Source organism: Tauraco erythrolophus, chromosome 6, assembly GCF_009769465.1.
Source record: "Tauraco erythrolophus isolate bTauEry1 chromosome 6, bTauEry1.pri, whole genome shotgun sequence".
Taxonomy (NCBI): domain Eukaryota; kingdom Metazoa; phylum Chordata; class Aves; order Musophagiformes; family Musophagidae; genus Tauraco; species Tauraco erythrolophus.
This window is the reverse complement of record NC_141470.1, coordinates 55,975,846-55,999,033: the sequence shown is the minus strand read 5'-3', so window position 1 is coordinate 55,999,033 and position 23,188 is coordinate 55,975,846. Positions and strand designations below refer to the sequence as shown.

Genomic DNA, 23,188 nt, shown 5'->3' with positions numbered 1-23,188 from the left:
CATGAATGATGTGTAAAGGCAGGGGTTGTCTCACACTGTTGATATTAAAGCACCTCGACTACAATCATTTCTCCTAACAGATATATTTAAATTAACAGTTCCATATGCATTAAAACTACTGCAGTTTAGCTTCCTATAGGTTTGTGTCTGTTGGTTGCTTGACTATGATGGCTAAGATAAACAAAGCCTTTTCTGTAGTTGCAGCCATCTATAAGGACTCAAATGAGAAACGGCTCAATGAGCTAAAAAATTTTTAGCACAGAAGTCATAGACCTAAAACCATATTTGCACAGACAGACAATATGATCACACATACCACATTTCTACAGAAAAACAGGGTAAAATAGAACTAAGCTGAACACTGTGTATGTGGTATTCCATGATCGTGGTTCCTAATAGCAGGGAATGGAAAGTGAGTTGGAGCAGGCACAAGAAAAGAGACAGAATTAGACGATGAGAAGGTTCTAGCAGGCAATAGCTTGAAGAGGCTGAGCTCTGCCTGCCAGTCAGCTTTATTAGCTCTCCTCACAACAGCAACAACAGCGTGCAAAGACATAATATTTACAGAACATAGTCCCCCTTGAACAAATACAAGCATAACCCTGACAGTGTGAACTTTATCTATTACATTGTGATTATAAAAATTCCCTCATCTCACTCTGGTACTGTGCAGATACAAAGTCAAAGGTTGTGGTTCTCTTAGATACTACAATATTGGAGACCATATAAATAAGACTGTTAAACCCCCAAGGAGTACAAAACACTGTCCATCAGCCCGACTAACTGTGTTTCTCTTCCATTTTTAGGCTGAAACATTCTACAGAATGGACAAATATATTAGAGGTTGGTTTTTTCCTAGCTTCTTGGTAAGCTGCTCAGTATTATGCGATGTTATGCCAAGTGGTAGTTAGGGAGGTCTGCTGCATTCAGGCAAGTTAATTACAGAGATGGTTGGAGGACAGCACAATGCCAAGTGGGAGGAAGGCTTCCCTCCAGAAACAGACTGTCAGCAAAGTCAGGAGGGGATACAATCAGTCGTAGCTCGACTTTACCAACCAAGAATGATCACAGATGTGGCTTTCAGCTTGCTGAATATTTTCTGCCACGTGAATTCATCAGATTTTTGGCCTGTGCATGAAACTCTTCTCAGACTTTCTCATATATAAACACATGGTGCTTAGTTCTCGAGAGCAGAAGTAGTTTGGTTAACTTCAGCGGTTTTATTGTTCTAATAAAACTTTGAGGTATATTTTTGGTCACTTTCCCTGATTTAGAAAACAACATTCTTATATACATGCTGGATGGTATGTTCTCATCCTGACTGTATCTACATGCACCTTTCTTTGAAGAAAACGTTGCAGGAGTGGTACCAGCAACAGTGGGGAAAGCTACAAGCATTTTTACTGCTGGCACTTAATTTCACTTAGATGTGTGAAATACTAATTTCTGATGCTGAGAGAGGTTACCAGAAACAGGGAAGGTAGTGGGAGTTTATTTCCAGGTGAACAGTATCTATTTCTTGCATGGACAGTAAAACTGGAATCTGACTGTGGCCTGTCTGTAGCAAGCTCAGAGCAGCTGGCAAAGCAAGGAGCTAAACGCATGCTTAATGTAAGCAGCTTAAGGAAGTCTCAAGGACAAGGAACGTGTGTTGACAAACCACTTACATTGCAGACACCTCTGTACCTGGGCGTAACAAACTTGCAAGATTTGATTGCCGGGTTAGATGAGGCTTTGAGCAACCTGATCTAGTGGAAGGTGTCCGTGCCCATGGCAGGGGGGTTGGAACTAGGTGATCTTTAAGGCCCCTTCCAACCCAAACCATCTATGATTCTATGAGATCTGTCACACAAAGCAAGCAAAACACGCGTGTGCGAAGGGGGCTAGCAGCAGGGGCACACCTGCTGTGCGCTCTCCCCAAGGCCGGACATCGGCTCTCCCTCACGACACCAGACCGGCGAGCCAGCGCCTCTGCCCATTCCGGTGGGGTACCCTGCCGGCTCGTCCTGCCCACCCTCCATTTTGCTTGTTGGCGGATGAGGCCCCCGAAGCCCGTGCTGACTGGAAACCTCTCAGAGTAACACCTGGTCGCTTTGCCGAGAACCCCCACCGCGGAGGTGTGAGCTCCCCTTTAGCATGGCTGCCATCACACGTCGCCGCCCTCTTCCCACGCCACGGCCGTGACAACGGAAGGTACCGAACGCCAGCAGGACCGCACAGACCCGCCACAGCAAACCACCCCCCACCCACCGGCCAAGTCGGGCGGCCCCTCAGGCGCGGCCCGCCCCCGCCCGGCCCGGCCCCGCCCCCCGCGGGCCACGTGGCCCGGGCGCCGCAGCGCCGCCGCGCAGGCGCCGTGGCCGCTCCCCCTGCCCGGCCGAGCCTGGGGCTCTGGATCAAAATGGCGGCGGCCGAAGCTGGGCCGGGAGGGAGCGGGCGGTCCTGAATGGGGAGGATGGCGGCAGCGAGCGGCTGCCGGAGGTGAGGCGCCACGGGGAGCCGCGCGGTGAGCGTGGGCTGGGAGGACGGGGGTCGGGCTCGGTGTCCCGGCGGCGGAGGGGAGGGGGCGAGACTGCCGACGCCCCCGCGGTGGGATTCCCTGAGCTGGGGCCGGGTGTGCGCCCCGCCAGACCGGCAGTGTCCCGCACCGGCTGTGGGCACGCTCCTCCCGCGCTCGCCTCGTCAGTCCCCGTCCGCAGCTCTGCCGTCGGCTCGGCCGCTGCGGCGGGGCGGGGGTGCGGGCCCCCGCCGCCCCACGAGGCCTCCCGCCGTGGGGGAGCGGCCCTTCTCCTGGTGCTGCTCCTGGTGCTGCTCCTGGGGGAGGGCGGGCCCAGCCCGCAGGGGTCCCCGCTCCGGAGCACGGCAGCAGCCTGCCCCCCGCCTCCTCTCGCCGTGGGGTCTTGCCTTAACGGTCTCTCCGCTGTGAGCGCTTCCCGCCGGCTCGGGGCGGTGCTGGGGTCGCCTCACGCAGGAGCCGGTTGTGGGGCTCGTGTTCCCGCTGCGGTGCTCCCCTCGTGTCCGGCCGGTGCGAGAGCGGCCGCGCTCACTCGTTGTGGGCTGCGGGGCTCCGGCTTGTGCGCCGGGCCGTTCAGCCCGTCCCTCGGCGGTTCCTGTGGCCTTCACATTGCTGCCGCCCTGGGATGTGGGGTTGCGTCCTGCTCCTCTCCATGTCGGTGTTACCGTGATGTTCCTGGAGAAACTTGGAGAGTTTTGTAGATGGTGTGCGTGCTTGTGTCTCTGGAATGTTCCTGCTGGCGGTGGGATACTCCGTTGCTGTTGTTTCATGCTTCTGTTTGCTCTCCCCTGCTATCCCATTTCAGGCTGTTGGGTGAAAGAAGACACACATGTCAAGTGCTAACATAAAATGTCATGGTAAGATAATAAAATCCATGTTGGTGCAATGATACTTGATTTGTGTCAGAATTTTGCTTGGGAAATGTAGCATCGCTTGAGGCTTTGCTCCAAACCGGTGTAACATAATACACAAATCTAAAGTGTTTGGCAGATGTACCACTGAGACGTGGTCACCTCAGGTTTTACCACATATTGCATGTTCTGTTTTCATTTAGAAATGGAGAAAGTAAAAACAGAAACTCAGATACAAAATTTTTAGTGCTCAACTTTTTTTTGAGGCACTGAGAAGCTTGATGAGTTAAAGCTTTAGCTTCTTTGTCTGAAAGATGTTAGGGAAGAGGATTAGTCTTCTAAGATTCTCCTTTGTTGTTTCAAAGGTGAGCCATGGACCAGTCATCCTAGTTCTGTGTCAGTATGCTTTACACCAGGAGGTGCAGGGAGGGGAGTTCATTTTTAGATGCGATGAGTTTTGATCCCTCTCTGTTTGAACCTTTTGCTTAAGAAATCAACGAAAATATTTCTTCCTCCCCTCGTTGACTAAGAGTCTGCTGCCAGCATGACAAGATTAATTCTGTAGAGATTGTTTTTAAGGATGTGGAATGAGTGTCTTTTATTTAGTAAAGTACAGACTCTGTGGACTGTGGTGCTTAAAAGGCAAGGTCTGAGTGCTTACTTTGTATAATATCTGGATGAAGATGATGTATTGGAAGGGTACTGCTTGCGATGTTTTCTCCCTTGGAATAATTTAATTCTAACTAGTCTTAGTTGATGGACCAAAGCATAATTGAGCCATTTAAGAACTTGCTACTTTGCTGCATCAAATAATGTTGTGTAAACATTACTATCTGCTCATGCTTATATGTAAACCTCTGGTGACTGTCTTAGCGAATCGTAAGTTACAACATGAAGCTGCTGATTGCTCTCTGTTTTTTATTCAGATTTAAAGTTAGACTTGCGTAATTGTACTACATACAGGTAATCTTGGAAATAAAGTTCAATATTTTGTGTAGAATGTACAGCCAGTGTTTGTTTCTGTTCATTGGAGATGAAAAAAGCTATTTTTTCAGTGCTCAGCTGCACTAAGCATTGTTTTATGTGCTTTCAAACTTTAGCCAATATATAAATGGGTTTGACATTCTAATCTAATTTTGTATGTTTAAACATACAAGGAGCACAGGCACGAGTCATCTTGGATCATTTTCTATAGCATTGTTGTAGTTGCTGGCTTTTTTTACATCCTTGCCTCTTACTGATGTAAGTGAATTTTCTTCATATGTCCAGATTCCCTTGCTGAGTCATAGATACAGTAGTGGTGTAATGCCTATAGCTGGCACTGATTTGCAAAGAGTTATACATGAAAGAATAGAATTATTTTTATAAGCTCTCCTGGAAGACTTGCATGGACTTGTCATAGTGATTTTTTATTTTTTTTTTTAATTTCCCCGTCTGCCCCGCCCCCCCCCTCCCCTTTTCAAGCGTGTCTGAGAAGCTCAAAACTTTATGTTGTGAAGGTATGTTGCTCATTGTTAAATTATAGTAGAATGTGCTGTCTTTGCAGCTAGCTGTTTGAATTAAATTCAGTGAGGCTGTCAGAGCTTGATGAATAAACTAACAAAATATTGAGTCTTCATTTTGAAAGTGGCCTTTCAAGTTGCTGCACATGATGTCAGGTTTACAGCTGTCACTGATGACAATTAACCCAGAGGCTTGTAGCGGATGAATTCTAGGCTCGAACAATGTCTTCCTCTGTCGTGCTTTGCAGGCTGCATTGGTGATATGGTATCTTGTGGTCCTGTGTGTGGCCATAGGAGGAGGTATGACACTAACCCTGCCCCTCCTGCTGCCCTGATGCTAGTTTGGTCTTGATATACTAGACCATATGCAAGAAAAGGGGAGTGTATTCTCATGTCGTGTCTGCACAGTGATGACTAAGATAGTTGTGGCTGGCTGCCTTTCAGAGACAAAAAGGAAGATGAATTAAAACGTCCTACGGACATCTCGCATGGGCTGCATGTAGTTCACGTTAATCAAACAAGAGATCTATAGATAAAATGTGAGATTGCTCTTAAGAAGAAATAGCAGTTTTCTTAATAATACTGATGAGAATCTGACTGCCTTTGTGGCAAATCCTCATATAAAACTGAGTTTCAGTCGTTTTTTTTTTTCCCTGAACATATTTACATGAGTTTTGATTTCTGTTACCAAATCGATGGCTTGTACCATTTTTTTCACAAAAGTATGGAAGACTGATGCACAGACTTTATTGTGCATGCAGTGTAGATGGGAATCCTAGTTCAGATGCGAGTGTTAGATGAGCTTCCAGTGAGTCATGTATTTATAGATCTGCTTCATTACCTAAGTTCTTTGAAGAATAAGGCTTGTCAATGTATCTTTAAATCTTTGAATGGAAGCTATTGTGGATTTTTAGAATGTTCTTTCATATGTTGGCTAACCAGTATGCCTGAACTATAACAAGAAGAGAGTGGATTTGCAAAGTTTGATGCTAGTCTTGAATTTTGTGCCTATTCAGTCTGTCCTGCTTGTCTCCCAAGAAGGATGCCAACTGTAATGATGCCTTCTGTTTACTGAATGGATGCTAGGACATCTGAAATCCTTGTGTGTTTTGTGTAGAAATGGTGAAAATTGTGTCTTGGGAGAGTAGAAATGGACAAGAGGAAAAATGTACAGGAAGGAGTGGGATATCAATAATGGAGTATGCAACATTTGTTTCATACCTTGCTATCTGAAGTTCTGTAAAGTGTTAGCATTTTGCTTTCATCTTATTCTTTGTCTGTGATGTTTTAGTTTGCAGTGTTCGAGCAAAGAGATCAGACCATGTGAGAGGTTCACATGAAACTAAAAGGGATCTGAAGTCTCTCATTTCTCTGTCCTTGGACTATGGTAGATAGCTTTCTTGCTTCATAAGGATGCCAATGAGGCTCTTGATAGATGCTTAGTGGCAAAATTGGCTTAAACACTTGCAGTCCACAGCTGCTTTTTCCTGCTTCCTGCACTGTCACCTCAGCGGTGTTGGTAGAGCTGTTTGTATGGCTTCACTCTGAAGCATTGCAGGAAACTGATCTATCTGAAAAATAAACCACTGAAACACAAAATAACTTCAGATCAGGTCCCTGATGTGAGTCATCGCATTGCTATGGAAAGTTTGTTTGCTGGCACAGGCAAGGTCTGGTAGGTAAAGGGATCTGAGGGTGGGACTGTGTTGCCTTAAGTGTGTTGGATTGAAGTACATGCATAACTATATCCTCAGTTAAATTTAAATCTGATTTGATTGCTCCATTGGGTGTAAATGTTGTGCAAGATTACACCAAATGCTATTGAATGCGTGCTTTAACAACTGGTCGGCTTGCAGACAAGCGTTCAGCTTGTTGGGGATTTTCTGTCATCAGTGGGTTTAAACTATTTCTGTAAAAGAAAAATGGGAATTACCATGTTACACCAGGGTGATAAAACATGCCAAAAAATTTAACAGCAGTCAAAACTGATTAAGAAGAAATGTTCAGCAAGGTGTGGGAGTGTAACATTTGAGGGTAACATCTTCCTAGATCAGTTTCTAAGTTTCAGAAGTATTTTCTGGAGATCTTGCATTATTTTTCAAACTTGACATTCTAACACTAGCTGTTGTCTGTATAAATGTCTGATCGTTGTGTAAATCCTGTTTGATCTTTGTCCTCACATGTTGTCTGAATTCAGTGGTCATCGTTTATGTTCTGTATGATGTTCATTCCACTCATGGTAATGATGGTTAAACTCAAAGGAGTTGGTTGAAATAGCAATATAATAAATGACTGCTGCTTGGTCTTGTAGGCATGTTATTTTGTGACCCCATACTTGCTGAAGCTCTGTGTGACCAGTAGAGCTGCAAAATGTGTCTGTGTGTTCTTGCATATATGCTTTAGACTTTAATTTGGGTGAGAAGAGACTGTTCTTTTTTGTAGTCCAGCACTGAGATTTGAATCAAGGTTTGCAATACAAAGAGTAAGAATACCAAAGTTTTGCAAAGGCATCAAACTTTAGTAAAATTATCCCTATTTATATGCAAATTAAAGTAATTTTTGCATGACCAGGTAGATCACATTGCATTAGCGAGAAATAAGGCAATGTGCAGAGTCCTTCACTTGGGGTGTAAAAACCCCAAGCATCGCTACAGGCTCGGGGAAGAGTGGCTGGAGAGCTGCCTGGCGGAGAAGGACCTGGGGGTGTTGGTTGACTACCGGCTTGATATGAGCCAGCAGTGTGCCCAGGTGGCCAAAAAGGCCAATGGGATACTGGCGTGTATCAAGAATAGTGTAACCAGCAGGAATAGGGAAGTGATCCTGCCCCTGTACTCGGCACTGGTGAGGCCACACCTGGAATATTGTGTCCGGTTTTGGGCCCCTCGCTTTAAGAGAGATATTGAGCTCCTGGAGCGAGTCCAAAGAAGGGCGACTAAACTGGTCAAGGGGCTGGAAAATAAAACTTATGAGGAGCGGCTGAGGGAGTTGGGGCTGTTTAGCCTGGAGAAGAGGAGGCTGAGGGGAGACCTGATTACAGTCTACAAATACTTGAGAAGGGATGGTGGGGAGGTAGGGGAAGGGCTCTTTACATTAGTGTTGGGTGATAGAACAAGAGGAAATGGGTATAAGCTTAGTCAGGGAAGATTCAGGTTGGATGTTAGGAAGTATTTCTTCTCTGAAAGGGTTGTCAGCCACTGGAATAGGCTGCCCAGGGAGGTGGTTGAGTCCCCATCCCTGGATGTGTTTAAGAATGGGGTGGATGATCTACTTAGCGATATGGTTTAATGGGAATCAGGGATGGTTGGACTCGATCTCTAAGGTCTTTTCCAACCTAGAAATCTATGAAATTGGAGTGCTGCTTTGCTTATCATCTGCTACCCCAGATTTCTGTACTGCAATAAAGTGTGTAAAACACTTCTGTGACGGATGAGTTATTCTAATTGTTTAAAAATAATGAGTATGAATGATGAAAGTTCCTTTTCATACTACTTCTCCTGACCCCCCAATATTGGAAATGTTGAGAGCTGACTTAAAAAGCCTTCTAAAATAACAAATCTGAATAGAATGCAATGAGACAATATTTTCTGGACTTGTTCTTTCGGCTTTTTTGATCTTCTCCTGCTTTATCTCAGGATGACTTCTAATGTAAATGAGGCGAGGAAGTGTTTCCTTGACTACTGGACCTGAGGAACTGGGTTTGCTGTGAATTTGGTGATCTTTGACTTCAGCTAGGAAGATGCAAGTCTTATTTGAAGCCTTTCTGCTGCTGTGATAATTATAGTGGTCATCCATGTAAGTTCTGTAGTGTTTAGTATGAGGTTGTGCTGAAGTATTTTGTGCAGGTGAAGGCATTTAGAGGTTTTCTCTCATGTACACAGATGTCTGTTTCTTAAAATGCATGGAAGGTTAACAACCTCTGAAGCTGCTTGCAATATTCAACTGAATGACCAGAAGAAAACTTCTTGGAGAAGGGAGGAGTATAGGCATATACATAGTGAAATTTCGTATTATCCATTAGGAAAAAAAAATAAATCGCAGACTAATCAAGTATGGGAATAGATTAAAGGCTGATTCCTGTACCTTGGCTCATCCTGTAATGGGTGTCTCAATTTCAGATGTCTGGAGAGGTGAAACAAAATACATATAAGTCTCTAGAATGCAGGTGAAGATCACGTTCATGGGTTTCTTTAAAGTCTTTCTAGTAGTGACTACAGCGCACTGAAATACAATCAAATTGCTTATACTGACATTTTAAGTTGAATATACCTTTGTCAGTGAGGTATTTCTAGGAAGTTTTTGAAATGAGTTATTTATTGTACTTCAGCCAGCATGGTAGAAGAATGCTGAGTTGACAAAATGCACACTCAAGATAGGAAGTTTTGTATTATTCAATGTAGCAATGGCCTCGATACTGAACAAGGAAGAATCTAAGCTGTGTCAGTGCTTTTCAGCTCCTGAGAGGCAACAGTTTTTACTGGTGAACTGGATGTAAGCACCGAAATTCCTACAAAGGAGTACATATAACAGCGTGAGGAGCTGCTGATCAGTGTCATCGCAAGTGTCGTAATCGTCTTCCCCCTGCAAATGTACTGTGTCTCCATCTCCTCTGCAGTTTATTTTCATGAGTAATTTAGGGATTTAGCTTATCTAAATTTTGGATAAGTGTGTATTTGCTGCCTCAGATTCTCAAATCCCAACTTGACTGACTTTTTTTTTTTTTCTTTCGTATAGCCAAAGATAATATTCAAGATCATTCTCTGTTTGGCTTTTTTATAGAAAAATACGTTATTTGGATCAGAAAGTACCTCCTGCTTCGTAGTTGGTCATTTAAATCTCTGTAGGGTTTAGACCTTTACTAAGTGCTTCTGAAAGTGTGTGTTTGGACTTGAAATGCCAAAGTATCCTTCTAGCATAGTAAGGCTGTCATACAGCCTAAGATTATCCGCTCCCTGATGGTACTTTGTAGTTCTAGACACAAACCGGAAGGCTTGGTAGCTCCTTATAAAGTGCCTCTTGTATGTATTTCTGCACTGAATCAAGCTGCTTGTCTTCAGCTGCAATTGCCTATGATCTTTGGTGCAGTAGCCTGGACAGTTACTATTTGAAGTTGGTTTTCAGGTTAAATTGCAAGACTTCTGAAAATGATGTTACTTAAAGTGCAGCCCTAAAGCAAACTTTCTAAAAGATCTGGCCATACTACTTGGGCTTTTCCCTTTTAAGGAAAACAAAATTTGTCCTTAATTGATTATTGGCTCAAAATTTGCCATATTGGATTAACAGATTTGTGCTGATCTAGATATTTTCCCACTACCATCTTGGAGATCTACTTGCCTTTCTCCTTCTTCCTTTCTCCCTCTGTTCTGTTTTTAGCTACCAATTTATTGTTCTGGAGAATTGAATTACAAAATGTCACATTTTGTGACTAGATGTTATCTGCATCAAGGCTGAATTTTATTACGCACTAACAATCTTCAACACTAATGAGAAAGCTTAAACATCTTGTGAATCTGAGTTTCATCCTTGTTTTAAATTTGAAAGGAAATGGAACTTGCCTTTTCTTTTTTTTCCACAAATACAAGATTAACTTGTTTCCTTTAAGTTAAAATGAACCTTTTATTTTTCTTAATCTGAAAACTGATCCAGCTAAAAACTGTTCTTGTTCATGGAATATGAACATGAAAGTAGAGAATGGAGAGTTTGTGGGAGTGATCATCTGGGAATGATCTGAGAGGGAAGTGAGATGGCTTTTTTGGTGGCAATGTTGACTTTTTTTTCTGTATATTGATGAACTTGTCAAACAATGGAAGGATCAAAGGAGGTTTGGTAGGTATAGCAAACGTTGGCAAAAGCTTCCCGTTCTACCTTTCATGCTTGCTTTGAGTGTGCAAGTAGTATCAAGGACAGCTGTGGATAAGAAAGATGAACAAAATTTAGTCTCAAATGAGGTTGAATAATGGGTTGATTTAATGGAGTATCTCCTCTACGTACAATCCGACAGACTTCCAAAACTTTTCTTGGATTTCTTTGGAAAATCTTATTTTTTATGGATGTTCTAAGATAGCTGAAAAGCTTCAGATCTTGTGGAGGGAGAGGGAAGAGTTAAGGCACGTCACCAGTCTGCTCAAAGGGCAGATTTGCTTTAGCAAAAAACCACCCCACAAGCTCTCGTAACTGCAATCTTAAAAAGTCTGCATACATGAGGTATGTGTAGATATTGCTGAATTAATTAAATTAAAAGCGTAAAGGGTGCGTCTGTTTTTAGGAAAAACATGTTGTTTTAACATGTGCGACGCTTTTTTGACTGTTCAATAAAACTTGCATGCTCATGTTACAGAACAAAAAATGAACACTTTAGGAGCGCTGAGAGAGCTTGTTGCAGGAAATCTGGAAGACATAACTTCCTTTTCTTGCCAAGGGGAAAATGTAAACAAAACTCCAACTTAATTGTAGAGTAACTACTGGACTGGTTTTCTGATTAAGCCTTTCCTTTCTTAACTGATTCCTTTTATCATGGAGAAAATATATTTTCTGTTTCATTTGAAATGGATTTCTGTGGTTTTGGGGAGGATGTACCTCAAAGTTTGTGAACGTTTAGTTCTTGGTATACTTGCATGGAATCTAAATGTAGGTATTACTGAAGGTAACTACTGAAGCTAAAGTTACTGGTGTAACTTTTGAGGGTTCTGATAGTTGGTGAAAGTATCTGAAGTCTGCTTGTGAGAGGAAGCATTGTGATACTACTGTTTTGCTACTGTGCATGTTCTCATGTGCATGTACTAAAACATCTGTCTTCAAAACAACTGAAATCTTTGAAGTGTATGATGTAGAAAGGGTTCTTGGCATCAGATATTATAAGTGCTATTTGTTGAAGTCAGTGTGGCTCTAAAAATTTTCTGCTTAAGTTAATGAATTTAAATTGACTACATAGAGAAGCCCAAGCAGAGGAGAAGTCTTTTAAATGTGCAAGCTTTCAAATAACTGTTAAAATCTCAGTATATACAAAGGTAACCGATTTATACAAACAGCCATAAGATTACCGTGTTAGCTGTGTTTTTGTGCGTTAAAAACATCTAAATAAAAGGAAAATGGCCTGTGGGTTTGACCAGGAATTTCAGACTTGCTCAGGGTGGCAGCAGTCCATAACCAGTTTACAAGCTCTCGATTGAGACAATTGTTGTATAAATACTGTGCATGATGAATTTTCCATGTTGGCTTTTGTATTGCTGCCTGCTTCAGCGAGCAGAGTAGACCTGGGAGTGACTGTAGGTGTTAGGAGACAAGAGAAAAGGTAGAGTGTCAGCACTGAAAGCTGAGCCTCAACTAGCATCTGCAAAGTAGGACTCTGCCTGTGTGCCTGGGGCCAGGCTAGAGTGACTTGTTGAGGCTGAGCCTGAGCTCAGAGAGAATGAAAAGGATGACTACAAGGGTGTAGTTCTGTGGAGTCGTGAGGCAGTTTAATAGCAGTAGCCTACTCTCTTAATATTGATAGCTGTGGGTTCCTGTTCCAGTAGTAGCTGACTGTCAGACCAACCTGCAAGAATCCCCTTTTTCCTGTCTGTTATCTGTCACTCTCTCCAGCAGTGGGCTGAGGGATCAGCCGTCTGAAATGACTTGTTCTGTAATCACGTAATCTCTGTATGTAGCATCAGGGGAAGCAGGAAAACCCCATGCCTGGAGCAGCAGAGCGAGGGGAAGGTCCAGCTCCCTCTTAGCTTGACTTCAGTGGTAGCGTGAGATCACCGTGATGTACCTGTGACGAGCTGACAGGCAGGGAGTCCTGCGTACACAGTCAGCTTCTCCCCGTTGGTGGAGGGATTGAGTGTGTTAAAATGCACATAGGCTTGGCTTTGTATTTTTTTCCCGTATGACTAATACCTAGATGCATATATCCTATCACTGCAAATTCAAAATCTTCCAGGCTTTCAAAAAAAGCAACAACACCCCATGGACCTCTTTAGTAGTAATGGCTGCTATTTGAAGGGTTTTTAACCAAGTCCTAGTTGAAGAGAGGAACAGACTGCACAAATGCAGAGCAAAAGAAGTATAGGCCAAAGAAGAAAGAGCAATTCAGCTAGCTAGATACAGTGAGCACTGCCATGGTGAATCCTAATGGCAGTTACTGCTGTGTAAATTGCCTGTTTCTGCTAGGACTGCCCTTGCTTTGCAAACAACTTGAAGGTAATCTTTTTCCTACTGTTAATTTTTCAGAGCTGTGTAGCAGAAACAGTGTGTTGCAAGAGTGGTCTTACAGCTACCCACGTACATTAGGATGTTTACATGGAAAGTGGTAGTGGACTGAATGAAGATAGAGGTAGTGCTACACTTAAGGGCAGCGACTGTTGCAGCCATATCAGAGGATCAGCTGAAAACAGACATGTTCCAGTCAGGTCTCTGATAGGACTTATGTGGCTTCCTAAATATTTGCTGGAATGAAAGGGGACAGCTCTGCTGTAGGAGTGCATGCATGGGACTGGGAATGTTTAGTTTTGAAATAAATCTGTGCCAACTGAATATTAGTCAAACTGCATGTTGTGTTTGACTGTGGGGAGCAAGCATCCTTTTCTTGCTGTTCTTCCTTCCTCTGATGATGTTCCTTGGGTCGTTTGGTAAACTGGTGCAGGGAGCTAATTGCATAGGAGAGAATACCCTGATGTGATTGCCGATAATGGAGGAGCTTTGGGAAGATGACGGTAGTAGCTGAGGTGAGCATTGCTGCTGAAGAAATGTGTGTGGAGCCACAGTGTCAATGAACCAACTTGTTTTTGCGTACACTGAATAATACATTTTGAATCCAGATTGGAACAGTGTTTTGGTTGGATCCAAGACTTGTGACTATTATTGTAGAGACTTAAACTGTAGCTGAAATATGTCAGTTTTATGGCTGTGACTTAATGCTTTCTTGAACCAGGAAAATCAATGTTTCTTTAATAAAATTCCTGATGTGTTATGAAATTGACTGGACTAGATTGCCTTTTAAGTTCTTTACTACACCTTTTCGTATTCCACCTTCCAGTTTTTCTGTTGTAGATAGATGAATTCATTAGTCTTAAATGTTTAAGAGATGATGCTAGTAACTGATACTTCAAACTTTTGTTATACAGAGAGAAAGGGCTGCATGGGTGAAATGTGCGGTTGCGTATGACAAAAGGATTCATGGAGAGGATGGTGTACACAACAAAAAGAATGGTGCTGTGTTAAGGAGGGGGATGTAAAGAAAATTGTTTTGAATATATGGCAATATTGGTAATAGCTTTTTTTTTAGCCACAGGCAGAGGTTTTCAGTGGAAGGGATGAGATGCATGTTGTTCTGTCACCAAGCATCTCAGAAACTTGTGCAGAAAGGAAGAGGCTTATGCAGAAACACTAGAGTTAATGAGGAATGATGTTGGTAATGGTTCCAAGCAACAAAAATACCACAAGATGATGATGATACGATGGCTGGCTGCAGGATGAGGATGAGGAGTTGATTGCAGCAAAATAAGATGATCATCAGTAAACTGGTTTATGAACAGAGTTCACCCGTATGGAAAGGCCAGTTAGTACAGGGATCCAGGGTTGTTAGTCTGCTCCAACATAGGGATACTGGAGCTGTTGTTGGGAAAACCCCAAACAGTGTCATCACCAGAGAGAAGTACTGTTCCTTTTAAGGCTGTGGAAGTTAATAAGGGAACTAAAACTGTATGATCAAAAGGGTGTTTTTTTTGAAGCTGAATTGAAAATAGCAGGTCGTTAAGAGAGGATGGGTGCTGTTTGGTATAGATACAGAGCATGGTGTCTGCAATTGTCTTATTGGTAACTTTAATGTACTCTAAGAGGAAACGTGTTCCGAGAGGAAGTGTGGTGAATTTAGAACCACTGTTGTGTACAGGAAGCTCCCAGATCCTCATTCAGAGTAAATTGCTTTCTGTGAAATAATTGAGCCTAGAGAAAAGGGAAAACGTCTTCAGTACAAGGAGACTGTAGGGTATACCCCACTGAGGTGGTACTTGATTTGAGAAGGCAGCAGCGCTAAAATCCAGAGACGGATTTTCCGTGTGGTTGGGGTTTGAGCCAAGATTTCCCTGTCTTAGTAGACTTACTAATTGAAAACAGCATCTTGTGTTGTGGTTGTGTCACAGCTCAAGCAAGAGAAGGAATTCCCTTTCTTGATGAAACAGGGATCTTTGGGAATTGCTCTGAAAGAAATAGAAGAAAATGATCAAAATTGTGAAAACTACAGAGAAAGGACTGCCTGTCCTCCTCCACAAAAAGCAACAATCCTGTTGACAGGTAAGGGGTACTTGAGTGGCAAGCCCATGAAATACGCTGATGAAAGGTGAGACAGCTCATGTGGAGAATTCTTACTTTTGCTCCACTGCTGCCTTTTCCATGGAGGAAGAAAGGGGAAGATGACTGAGGACACTACTACAATAAAGGACAGAGAGAGAGGAGGACAGTGGTCTTACCAGACTGGTATTCAATTCCAGTATCTGAAGCTGAATTTAGCTGAAATTTGGCTGAGTTAATTCACTGCCTGACATGACAATTGAGTGTTGTCCAGAACTTTGATAGAAAAAAGCAGACTACTTTAAAAAAGTCCGATCCTTTTTTTGGAGGTACTTTTCATGTAATTTGGAGGTTCCTTTTTCTGTCTTAACCAGCTGATGTGTTCACATATTTACTATGCCAAAGAGGATTTGCCTCTCTTAAAAGACAAAAGCGTATTTTTGTTTGCTCGGAAGAGGCCTTTTGAAAAAACCTTTAGACTCCGCAAAATGTACCACAATATGTCAGCATATTCTAGATTGGCTAAAATGAATAATTCTAATTTTCCCTGTAAATGGGTATGTTCATACCTAATTACTCTGATACTGATAAAGACTCGGTTGGATAGGATTTCACTGACTTTTTTCTTACAAAGTAGATTTAATGATGTTTTGTGTCTGAATCAGATAATGTTCCTCTCAAGTGAGCTTCTAAAAAATGGTAAGTCATTGAAGAACATGTGCTATTATTTCACTTCAAGAGAGTCCTACAGGGCAATAAGTGAGTTGTTGCTGATTTTGCTAAAAAAAAAACCCCTAATGTTCTGAAGTTGAATTCAAAACACTTAAGTCTTTCATGTGAGTATCATCAGTCAGAATAGACTTTTGGTAAATGAGTGGGTGCTTGCAATGACCTGAAAGGATCAGTGATGTAAGGAAATCAAGATTTGTTTGCCAGTATATGAAAACATTTAAGTTTCTTGGAAGGAACTTCCTATTCTGTGCGGGATTGTACTGTGGTAGTTCAGTTAGTCTGCATGTGCTTTGTGTGTTTGTTTTTTTCACTGCTGGAACTTTTTTTTGTGTTTAGGAGAATATAAATACGTTAATGTCCCATGCATCCCCAGTGCTGTTAGTGATTTGACCTATCACTGCCTGCTGATGACATTACTTAATTGCTTCTGCGATGTGACACATGCACAGCAGACTCTGAATTGCTTTGCTGGTCATCAAAAATCCTGCTTTGAACACTATTTGCAAAGCCACCATTGAAAAGAGAGGGTTTTCCTATACTTCGTGTTTTTTCAACTGCCAGAATGCTTCTCAGTGTTTTCATTTTCTGAAGTGTACATATCTTCAAGACTACACACCTTTATACTCTATTTGAATGTAATTCTTTTAACTTTCACTTTGATTCCTTAGAGGATGTATTGAAAATCGGTACAGGTTTGGTGTTTTTTTTCTCCTTCCTAAAACTCAGCCCTATGTTTCTTGACAAACCTAGAAATAAAAAGCCAGGACTACTGTGGAGTTTTTGCTGCCTCCATTTTAAGAGACTTGTTAATGGAGAAGTGTACTACTTTATGAAAAAGAAAGTGCTTTAAAATTAATTCCCAACTTCAAGAAAGGGTTCTTTGTGATAGCCAGAACACATGATTCTCAGCAAAGCACTAAGCAATGCGGTCACTTTCATAATCTAGTTATTTTTCTTGCCCTCTTGTGCCTGTAACTGCTGATATGGCTTACGTTCTGGTATTTTGCTTGGATTTTCTTTCTCCAATGCAGTAAATCACGAAGTAGCACAGATTTGTAAACCCAAACCATGAAGAACACTTATCTGTTCCTCATTTTTGTGCAGTACTAATCCAAACCAGAACTTTTCTGCTGTATCAGTTATATCTTACTATTATATCATCCAGATAATTTTGAATAATGATAAAAGTTGATTGCTTGACTGAATTTAAAAAAGAGTCAAAATAGGCTTTGTGTGGATTTGCATGTGCGTCAGGCTATATAGTCAGCTGGTAATTCAAAATGTCAGTTGTTTCCTTTCAGCAGAGAATTACTTACCAATTACACAATTTTTTCAAGATATGCTGTCCCATATGCATTTGGTCCTCTAGCGTGTATACTCTTGGGATTGGAGACTTCTAGCCTGAGCAAAACCTGTATGTCAGTACCTCGGCGTGCTTGGTCTATGGAATAAGAGGAGGATCAGGACAGGTGATACTCAGTTCCTGTCCGATACTCGGTTCCTGTCCTCTTCCCTGGAGAATTGCCTACCCTCTCCCCAGTAGGACAGTAAGAACGTGTGGTAGATGGTAAACACAGGTCTGAACAAACATTTGGAACTCCAGCCACAAGCAGCTTTCTCTTCATGTTTAAGTACTTGTCCCTGTGGATGTTGCTGGCTGCTAATTGCGGTAGTGATACTACATAGCAACCAGTGGGGCCAGGGCTTGCTCTGGAGATTCTCCAGTTGATGGGAGCTGTAGAACTGTTCTGCTGAACATGGAATTGTTACTGAATTCCTCTGTGATCTCTGTATTAGTTACTAGATCACTGCTCTTCTGTCTCTGGTTCGGAGGCAGGTTCAGGTGGTTAAGGCAAGTTGGTGGGATATATCTTAGGGACAACGCAGGGGTCTGTTCTTTCTCTTCTAGTTATTTATCTACCTAATCTCTATGAAAATAGGTTTGTCCTTGCTAAAATTTAGTTGAAGTATTTCTTTACTGGAGTTATCACTTCTAAAGTTTATTTAAAAAAAAAAAAATTTCCACAAATATACCAATTTACTGCTGGATGTTTTCTTCTCATCTTGCATTACAGTTCTACTTCCTTGCTACTTGAAAGGAACTGTTAAGGCAAAATAGCATAGCATTTTTGGTCTAGATAAAAATCTAAGCAAATGCGAATAAGGTGTGCTTGTGATACTTGTCATTTACTCGTAATAAATTTAAAATACATTAAATAAAATGTAGCACCTGAAAAATCATGTTGGTACTAGTATGTGCATGTACTTGATATGATTTCCTACTTTGGTCTTAGTGTTATGCTATTTCATAATCCTATGATGACGACTCTAGAAGACATACAAAAACCCCTTAACCTTTTAGAGGGGAAAAAGTAAAAAATTTCTGGTTGCAAAACATGTTGTAAACTCTTAACCTTGCCCTTTATATTAATTGGATCCCAGTGAACTACAGAAAAATCGATGAAATCTTTGTATTGAGTGATGAATATAAACAAAGTGTCAGTGTTACCCAAAGTCCATTCTGTACACAGACTTTTTGTTAATCAAAATTGCCAATCCAGGAAGTCCTGGCTGTTAGCTCAGACACCTCAGATGCTCAGAACCTCTTAGATTCTTAGGATTTGAAGTTCAATGTGACAAGTATTGAGAAGACTGAGAAACTTATTTCAGGCACTGAAACTTTTACCTAGATTTGTGTTTATTTTAAATTTTATTCTGTTCAGAGTATCAGTATAATCTGAAAGTCACTTCTGGGCTTTCTGTAGCATTTGTGATGGTAATTTTGGCTTCTAAAGCTTCATGGTTTCATATAACACACTTCATATGCTATTTCTGCAGTGCAGGCTTCTCTAAACAAGCTTTGACTTAGTTTAACTTTTCTGTGTACATGTATACATACGTAATGCACATCTGTGTATGCGTCACAACTCTCAACAAGAGATCTTGTTTCAGTAGGTCAGCAGATATTGAATTTAGTTTCCTTTTGATAATGCTTACGTGGATGCATATAAACTCATAACAGAAAGGCAAGAAAAAGTTGACCTGATGGTAGTTTTTAAAGCAAACAAAAAAAATTCTGTGACTGTATCTTGAGGCTAAAATAAGATTAAAAAAATTCTTCAGCTAAGCCAGAGTAGGGAAGCTTTTGGTATGCAGGATAACTTCTGCAAGGAGAGATGAAATCTTTCTTCCCTTTTGCAGCTAAAGATCTAATTGTTTGTGGTTTAGGGTTGTTTCTTCATTTTGCATTCACCTCCTACAGCTGTCTTTCACCCTGGGAAACAGCGTTCTTGATTTGGCATTTTATGTGGTAACTGAGATGTGTTTCCATTTGTACTAGACTCAGCAGGTTGTGTGCAAGACAGACTTCAGTGCAGTTTGGTAGTGTAGAGGCTGAAGTGGATGCAACCAAACCAAAGACCCCCCCCTAAGTCCATTAGCAGTTCAAGTACACCTTCTGGTCAAAAGACACAGTCCTGACTCTAGCAGCTTGTTTCCATGGTCCTCTTTCTTTTTCCATGTGTGCTGGCACAAGTATTCACGTGATGCCATAATAAACCAACTGGGTAACTGATACTGTTTAAGTTTTTTGTCTAGATTGATTTTAATGTGGGTCAGTTTATCTGGCTCGTGGAATATTTGGGCAAGAGCAAACAAGGTAGGGAAAGTAGATAAGAGAACGAGGAGAGGAAGGCAGGGGCTTCCTCGAACACAGGAGTTCATCACTGCTGCCAGCTTAAATTGATTGGGAAATAGAACATGAGTTATACAATGTTGTCTTGTATTTTTATTGTATCACTAGATATTAAAAAATTGTACTTTCAGTTGATACATGAGATGAAGGACAGTAGTGGACTAAAGCTATGATCAGTTTTGAGCAATGGGGCACTTTGTTATGAACTACATTGTGTTTGAATTCAAGATGAAAAGACTCTCCAGAAGTCAGCCAGTGTACCTGTGGCCAAGCAGTAAATGGTTAAACTTGAAAGGAGGCACAGAAGATTTTGGTATCTGTAAATGGCTGACCACAGTTCCTCCTCTGCATTGAATTGTTCCTTCACTGAAACCTGACATGTTTTACTTATGTATAAATTTACATAATATACATATTTCTATATAGTTACATAAATGAATATATTTATATATAGCTTTAGTATGACACTGTTTTTAAACTGTCCTAAATTCCTTAAGCTACATATTTTGAAGTTAGTGAGTGAATTTGTTGTGCATGATACTCACTTGGACTTAATGCGTAACAGTGTTCTTATAGTAAGCCTCTGAATAAAATTATTTTATATGTAGGACATTTTAGGAACTTTTTATAGTGTTTACATTTTTCAGTTCATTTAAATTCTGTTGTTTTGCAAATTCAAGCACTGAAGAGTAATAGTATGGAACAGTTGCGTATATTCCTTGATCATGTTCCTTCCATCTTCTGGGACATGCTTGTTCCCAAGTGGAAGGAGGTGGAAGGTATTAACTTCAAACCTGAGACTTAGATATGTATTTTTAGTGGTTGATAGAGGGGGAAAAAACAACAAACAAAAAAAACCCAACCTAAAACAAGAAACCAAAACACACATACACACCCCCCCGCCCTCCTCATTCTATGATTCTATGATTCTCATCCACCACCACTCCCAAGTCCTTTCCTCTGTGCTGCTCTCAATCCATTCTGTGCCCAGCCTGTACTTGTGCTTGGGATTGCCCCGACCCATGTGCAGGACCTTGCACTTGGCCTTTTTGAACTTCATTAGGTTGGAAGCTAATAGCTTTTAATAGCTAACTTATTCCTGCACAGGAAGAAAATTAGTACATGCATTGGCTAAGACTGAACTGATCCACAGCTTGTGTTTGCTGAGATTTACTGGCGTTTGCTGGTGTGATGTTGCCCATCTTGCGTGTGATCTGGTTCTAACTTTATCATGAGCAGGCTCACTATTCGTTTAGGAAGGTATTTTATTTTTCTGTTTCATGATGTGTAGCACGCTGAACCTATGTAGAGGCAAGTTCAACAAAAGCATCAGGTTATGTGCAGTCGAGGAGACATTCCCAGCTAGATAGGGAGGGCAGACGTGGGATCTTCCCCTTTCTGCCTTTGCAAGCCTGTAGATTACCCCAAGTTGGCTTGTATAACAACAGCAAAGCTACTGTTGTGTTATGGTTGTGTGTCCTGCCTTAGCAGAATTCAGTTAGTGATCAGCAGCTGCAGCTGTGTGATGCTGACCTGTGCTGTGTGCTCTGTAGAGCAGTGATTCTGCTTGTATGTCATGTCTAGTGTGAGGCGTTGTGGTTCCTTTTCAAAACATGTCATGTCATTGACCGCAAATGCCAAAAGGACTGATGTGCAGTGACCTTGTTTGAAGGCATCAGATGGTTGGAAACCATCCACCCTCTCATGCTTCTACAGTCCTTCAGTGCCATGCCTGTGCCTCACGTTTTCCACATACCCACGTCTCTAAGCCAGGTTTCCAAACCCTTCCCTAATCTTTTTCCTGATGTAACTAGCCCTTGAATCCTGTGACACTTGTTCCCCCTCACGTCTGTGCCTACAGCAGTTTTCAGCCTTCTCCTTCCTTTTGTGTCTCTTGCTCTCTGCTCCCCAGGATCTGCCTTGCGTACTGCATTTGTCACTAAGAGGCCGAGTGTGCGTCTCCACTTAGAATCAGATCTCACTTCTCCAGTGTCACAATAGCTCTTGCTTTGGAACTCCTCATGCCAGAAATAAACAGATTATTAAAGGAGAGAGAAGAGACTGGAACAGTGCAGCTTCCTTCAAACACGTGCTCTTGCATGGCACGCACTTGTACGATTTAACATGTCAGAGGTGTACTGAAAAGGGAGATAAAGTTGGGAGCATGTAGCAAATATAGGTGCCCCTGGGACAACACGGTAGAATTAAGCTACATGTTCACAACACTGAATAGATTCTAAAAATTCTTAGTATAGACTTTACCTATGTGTCACTCTTTCTTATCTGTTCCTTGTGTTTGCGTTTTGGTTGAGGGCACACGTGTTCAGCTGACAGTAAGCAGATCTTCATGGTGGTAGCTTTCATTTTGCGTTATTAATATTTTAACACTGCTAGCATATGAATAAATTAGAATGTGCTTGTATGTTTAGCAATGAATCTTTGTTAAAATTGCCTCAAAATTGACTTTGTAAAATGTTTTCAAATGCTTAATAAAGCAGTAGGTGAATGCTTAAATGCTTTATTTTTACTATTATAGACCTACTTCTAGGTACTAGTCTAAATTTGAAGAGTAGGACTGCATAAGAACTATGTAAGTAGTATGAAATCAAAATGCAGCTGAAAGCAGTGATGATGGTATAACCTCCAACGGGATTGGTTTATTCTTCTCAGTATAATTCAATTTCGGATTTTTATAACAATGTGTAAACTTATCAGCATGTATGGAAAGTCTTTCTTGGTGTAGTTAAAGGAGCATATCTAGTCCAGACCAACTTCTACTTGAAGATTTCTTAGCTAAAAGTTTGGTAGTCATCCTGTTGCTTGTGGCAGTGTATCATAGTGATTTGTGAATGGTTTGGAAAATTTCAAACTGTTTTGGGAAAAAAATATTTTGATCTTGGTTTAAACCTTCAAATAAAAGTCTTGGAAACTTTTGAGGTTTTGGTTTATGAAAACACTCTGTGCTGGAGGCTGAGTTTATTTTATCTAGATCACATAATACCTACTGAAAAAGAAACCCAAACCCAAAATAATTTATTGGTGTTTTTGTTCTTCAGGAATGAAGGAACAGAATGTTGGACCTGGGATTGAAGATTTATAAAGGATTATGGGATTATACATTGAAGAGCCAGCAGGCGGGATGCCTGAGTGACTGAAGAAAATGGGTGCTAATGCATCTAACTACCCTCACTCGTGTTCCCCAAGGGTAGGGGGAAATTCACAGGCACAACAGACATTCATAGGTAACTCTCTTCAGTTATCTTGTCACTTAACATAAATGACTGACTTGGTTGTGTATGCACTGGATTTGAAATGCTTACGTGATGTTATGCAGAGCTTTTGTTTTCTAGGTCACCAGTTTGAATCCATTCAAGCTCAATCATGCATGAAATTTGGTACTGTCCAGTATCTGTTTGGCCTATGTCTGCAATGAGTTGATCTGCCATTTGCTAGTAAACAGATGCCAGATTATTTAAAAGTGGATTTTTTTTTTTATAATTAGTTTTCCTAATTCAAGAGCAGTTGCCATCTGTTAATACTATTTACCATTTTAATACTATCTACCGTTTTCTACTCTCTGCCTCAGATTTTCTGTGAAACTATGTTAGAGCATGTAACACTCGATCAT

The 23,188-nt window shown here is 41.4% G+C and overlaps 1 protein-coding gene across 1 annotated transcript in view; it reads left to right on the top strand.

The window, feature by feature from the left end:
* Positions 1-2,401: 2,401 nt before the first annotated feature.
* Positions 2,402-23,188, top strand: part of BTBD7 (BTB domain containing 7) — an 84,089-nt gene continuing 63,302 nt past the window's right edge. Inside the window, 2 exon segments of the mRNA XM_086612768.1 lie at positions 2,402-2,481; positions 22,617-22,802. Of these exon segments, the coding sequence (XP_086468894.1) occupies positions 22,721-22,802 (82 nt within the window). The 5' untranslated portion in view covers positions 2,402-2,481; positions 22,617-22,720.